This window comes from Aegilops tauschii, chromosome 2 (assembly GCF_002575655.3).
Source record: "Aegilops tauschii subsp. strangulata cultivar AL8/78 chromosome 2, Aet v6.0, whole genome shotgun sequence".
Classification (NCBI taxonomy): Eukaryota; Viridiplantae; Streptophyta; class Magnoliopsida; order Poales; family Poaceae; genus Aegilops; species Aegilops tauschii.
In genome coordinates, this window is record NC_053036.3 from 87,651,116 (window position 1) to 87,656,496 (window position 5,381).

Genomic DNA, 5,381 nt, shown 5'->3' on the forward strand with positions numbered 1-5,381 from the left:
TGATTAAGATTAGGAAATATCCAAATTGGACCCATTTATGAATCAACCACAACCCACTTACAAGAGCACAGAAAAACAAAATGATTTGTACAAGATAAAGCTCACATGGGATATTTGCACCATTTTTCCTCCCTAAATATGACCATGACATGCATTTGCACTCCCATGTATTCTGAATACATTTCTACCACAGCTAGAGGCATCATTCAAAACAGAACAACATCAATTACTCTAGGGTATCCACTAAAGGCAAGAGTTGTTTTATTCTCTTGGGCATATGGCTGAGCATTCCGCATGGAAATATTAGAGATGTTGGGAGTTGAAGATCGAAGGAAAATCTTTGCACATATTGCCTTCTTACTCACACCTAACTGGCCCTGCAGGCTGAAGAAAAAAAAAATCCAATCTTAAATATAAGCAACAAAAGAACGACAACTTATAAGAAATGAAAAAGCAAGGAAGCACTCACCTACAGGCCCAAACAGAATATAAGACGCAACTGCACTATGATTTACCCACGACAGAGAGTCAAGAAAAATCACAACAATCGGGTGAAAGAGGCAACATCCCCTATTGAAGTCTTCGGTGAAATTTAGGTCCGACAATAATAATGCAAAGCTTCACCTATAACTTAAGGTATTGACAAATCATTATGCACTTAGGAGTAATAATTGGCAAGTGCTTAACTTTTGAAATTGGAGTGCCAAAATTTATTATCTGAAGTTATACACAAGGGTAGATCAATAGACATCTTAATTCCAAATGACACAATTTTTCTGACTGAATCATCATTTTAGTCAACACCTTTTGTACTTCAACAAATACTAAATTCAAAACAAGCAAACTTCGGAGGCTGATTCTCACAACTACCTCTAGACAAGTAATCTTGAACTCCTATGGTCCTATCAGAATAACTGAGAAAATTTGAGGATAATACAGTAAAAATAAGTTTATATTGCGGCCAGTAAGAGACAAGGCACACATTAGTTGACCCAGCTCAAAGAGCAGTCACTATGATGTACACAAGGTTTTGCTTGTCAAGCCCAATCTTCAGGCTGTGTCCGAAATATCTTCTTGCTCTGGCTATACGTACTCAAGTTACAGTATTCGTTGGATGTATGCGCTCAAGTAACAATCTCCCTAACTGTAGGTCAAATGGTCCTAGTTAATTTTCTCTTTGCTATACTCGACAGCAGAACTCGGGGGAATTGGCAATCAGCTGCTGATAGGTGTTTTCACGCTCCTTGCCGCAAACATTAGGTCAAATATTGGCTCTACCTCTATGTGAGAGTTTACCAATTCCGGACTGGGACTCACAGGCTTGTCATTAAACGACCGACAAATATTAGTTTGGACGTGAGTTTCTGGTTACAAACTTACGATGCAAAAACATGACCACACAATCACTCCTGCAACCAGTGTGTGCTGGATTCGCACTATATTTTGGTTTTCCAGAAATATTTAAACGTAGGTTTTTTTTCATTGAAAGTACATTAGAACTGTACAGCCGTCAGTTTCCAGAAGTAATAAGATAACTAAAGCATCATTACATTACAGAGAAAAGGGTGATGAAGAATAGAAGACAAGTATTACCCAATGTAGAGTTGTAGACACGCATAACCTGAGGAGTATTTAGAACTTTTCCAAGGGACCACATCAGCGCACAGTACACTCTTATAAGCTGCAGCATGCATATGGGAAAACTTTGATTTATACTCGCATGTGTATCAGATTACAACATATGATAGAGAGAGGAGTGGAGGGGGCCTCGTTCCTCTGATTTCGTTTCATGGGACAGGGCTCAGTTCCTGGTCTTTTTTCTACGTGCGAGGGGAAGCGGTGTGGTGGGAGGGGAGACAAAAAAACCCAGCAAAAAAAGGGTTGAAAGTGGTGGGACGAAAATAGACCGTGGAGGCTATTCACCAACTCAGACATTAGGAATAGAGATATAGTATACTATGCGTGATCATCTGCTCCACCTCAATCGGGCACATGTGTGATTGGCGATAGGCATCAGACATAGGCTCGAAGTGCCTATCCCATAAACCATGCATGTCGCCTGGCTCACAATGCACCAAAATTGTTGCGAAGAGCCTCCCGAGCGAACATGGCATCACCCACTGCTCTGCCTCGGTAAGACAGTCGTCGAGCGTGTTATCTGCCTCGATGAGTCCCAACCTTTCGGCAGCCTCTCTAAAGCTCCCACATAGCCTACCATCCACGGTGAGCAGGCCCTCATAGGATGTCTTGCCATCAACGTGGTTTAGCAGCACACGCAGATAGTATCGCTCCCCCTCGGCAGGATTGGCAGACACAATTCGACCTATTTGATAATGCTCCACCCGGGGCCTCCAATACTTCTTACCCTTATGCCATGTGAAGCTTCCAGGAAAATCCTTGTACAATATACTCCTAGCCCACGGGTAGATCTGGTTAGCCTTGAAATACTCTGTCAACATGGATTTGGAAGCATTCTCAGAGGCGACGACGTCGGTCAAGTGAGCTTGCTCATTGAATGCCACCCTGTGCATATTCGGGAGATGAAGAGGCAACTGTAGGACAGACGGGGAGTTGGCACACAAGGGAAAACCAAATATCCTCCACATCGCCTCCGGAGGAGTAACCCACCTTGCGTCTACGTATCTTTTGATCTCATGAATGTTACCATTGGCGTCGGGCTGGTCAATGCTGAAAGAAGCCCTATCATGGCCCTTGTATATGTACTTGTAAAGGTATTTCACAGCCTTTATACTGGAGCAAACATCAACGTTGATGTGGCGATTGAACATCCGCAGAAGGTAAGGGTTATAAGGCACAACCCAAATGTCGTCCAACATTTTACCCCGGACCTCAGCCTGCCGACCATTATCTCGACGACGATAAGCTGGGTATGAGTCCTTGCCCTGTGCCATGTTTTCATTGAACGACCGCGGGTATCTGCACTTGCACTCGTTCTGTTGCATGCACACATTTTTGGGGTTGAGAGCACCATATGGTCCGTGCATCATATGTTTCACCACCAAGGCGTGGAGTTCAGGATACTTCTGCTTGTCTAGGAGCTCGGCCGAAATGAGTCGGTCATACTGCTCCGGAACGACACCTTATAGGCAGAATCCATGATCAACAAAAAGTGTGTGTGGGGGAGGCCCCTCTTCTGGAACTCGACTACGTATACATGTGCGACAACAACACCTAGGATATTCTTCTTGAACAACATCTCTTTCCTAGCCTCTAGCTTGACATGGAACACACGAGCCACAAGATCAGGTCAGTCTTGCGCTGTCTGACCAGGAAACAACTCATTCGTTATCTCTTCCCAGTTAGGATTGCAGGTCATGGTCTAGAAGATGTTAGGCTTCCCGTAGGTATGGACAATTGCCATGGCATCCATATGCCTCCGTTTCATGTCGTGGTCGCCACTTGGGTACGTTCCAGGGAGCACTATCCTTACTCCAACAACGCTTGCTCGGGTCTCCCCGGATGTAATTGCATCAAAAACTCCTTTATATAGGTCGGCACGGATCTTTGTCTGGTGCTTCCTGTACCATTTCAACCTACAACTCTCAATCTTGATGTACATGTCCACGCCCATTGCTGCAGCAATTGTGCTCCACAGAGTATGGGATTGAATATCCTAGGTCGTGTCTGCATCATGTAATCGTAGTAGTCTGTCATGGAGACGCATAACCTGCTACTCCCCTCTGCATATATGGACGAGTAACGTGGACATTAGAATTCATACGAGAACTATACAATTCATCTAAACGACAGAATACGCATAAGGCTTACCTGCATCCTGATCATCATCATCATCATCACGTCTACCTCTTGGTTGTTGCACAACCGGCCAAGGGACATCACATTTAGGTAGTTTCAGATGCCAACCAAGCTCACCCCTTGGGTAGAATAATGGGTAAGAGAGCGGGTCATACGAGCCACACGTCACATGTATACTATGCCTCTGGTTGTCATCCCCGCAAAGTGTAATCCTCCGATCGAACCTCTTCGCTAGGTCAGTGCCCTCCACCCAAATTGCAGCGACCTCCGATGATAGAGGTCTATTATACTTATTTTGGTCTAGTCTCTAGTCTGTGTCGAGGTCTATCCTGTAATCGTCGAGGTTGTCCCTGTGGGCACCCAAACTCCTAAACTGCTGGGAGTACGGGTTTTCCCTGAGTATGTCCACTAACTTTCTGACGACATTCTGATCTAATTGCTTGGTGGCAGGCTGGCGATGGGTTAGGCCAGGGCCATCATCGTAGAAGTACAACTGTAGATGCTCTGGACGGGATGTTGTCCCGAAGGAATGAACGTTGTCATAGATGGTGCCGTGCGCCCGGAAGGTGTACACCCCAGACTTCATGTTTGTGTAGCTTTCATCCAGGCTGACGCCGAGCGTTGTGAAGGAGAAGTAGCCGTTGAAGAACCGTATGTTCTCTAGAAAATTCCTAGAGTCCGCATCCGTGCTAGACCAAAGGCTCATTAGCTTCGGGATGGGCTCCGGTTGCTTAAGCTCGATCTGCCCATTGCGACAGCAGAATCTCGAGGCCTCGGACACAAACTTCTTGGCCTTGCAGTGGTCACAGTTCGCGGCGTGCGTTGTCGGGGAGGTTTGAGTACACATAGTGCAATGGATCATGGTCGACATAGTTATTGTGACTTGAGTCTTCCAATTCGTCGTGCTCCATGTCATCAGCATCCAAGCCTGCAAACAATGTTTCTAATTAATGTGATACTCCCAACTCAATGGATCTTGCTCAAGCTGGGGTGTACATACCTTCACCAGCAAACAGGCAATATTCATCGTCAAAGAGGTCATCCGGATTGGCATTATCATTCATCAGACCACTAAGGTAAGCTTCCATGTCATCTGCCCGGGTTTGTAACCAATAAATGACGGTTCAGTCTCAAGGCACGCAAGGAGAGTAAGGATGGGAGTGTTATAGTAAGTATGGGAGTGTTACTTTCACTTCTGATTGTGTACTCCGGCGTGCTAGATGAGGTTGAGGCACCGTGTGCTTCAACTACGGTAGGATGTCCCATTGAGCTCATTTCCGTTATGGAGATGTCCTTGACGGTTGGTTTCTTCACCCTACTTGCAAAGCTTTCATTACGACGATCTAGCAGAGCCTTCCTCTCAACATGTGGTACATGCGTAGTTGGTTTTCGATTGCCACTTTTCTCCTGACGCTTCTTCGCCGCCATTCTTCCCTTGGAAGCTCGCTCTCTCGTCCTGTGTTGAGATATGGATTCATGACTCCGCTCGTCAGCTCCATCTTCCGCTATTGTTAGCGGATCACTGGTTTGTTGGTCGGCACTATTTAAGTGCTCATTGATTTTCACACTATTGTCATCTACATCACCATCACGTAGGGTTCTGC

At 45.5% G+C, this 5,381-nt stretch overlaps 1 protein-coding gene across 1 annotated transcript; it reads right to left on the reverse strand.

Annotated features, from left to right (window-relative positions):
• Positions 1 to 1,934: 1,934 nt before the first annotated feature.
• On the reverse strand, positions 1,935 to 3,005 carry LOC109767575 (uncharacterized). Its single transcript, XM_020326322.1, has one exon. It carries the CDS (start codon positions 3,003 to 3,005, stop codon positions 1,935 to 1,937), a length of 1,071 nt encoding a protein of 356 aa, XP_020181911.1.
• Between the last annotated feature and the right edge of the window lie 2,376 nt (positions 3,006 to 5,381).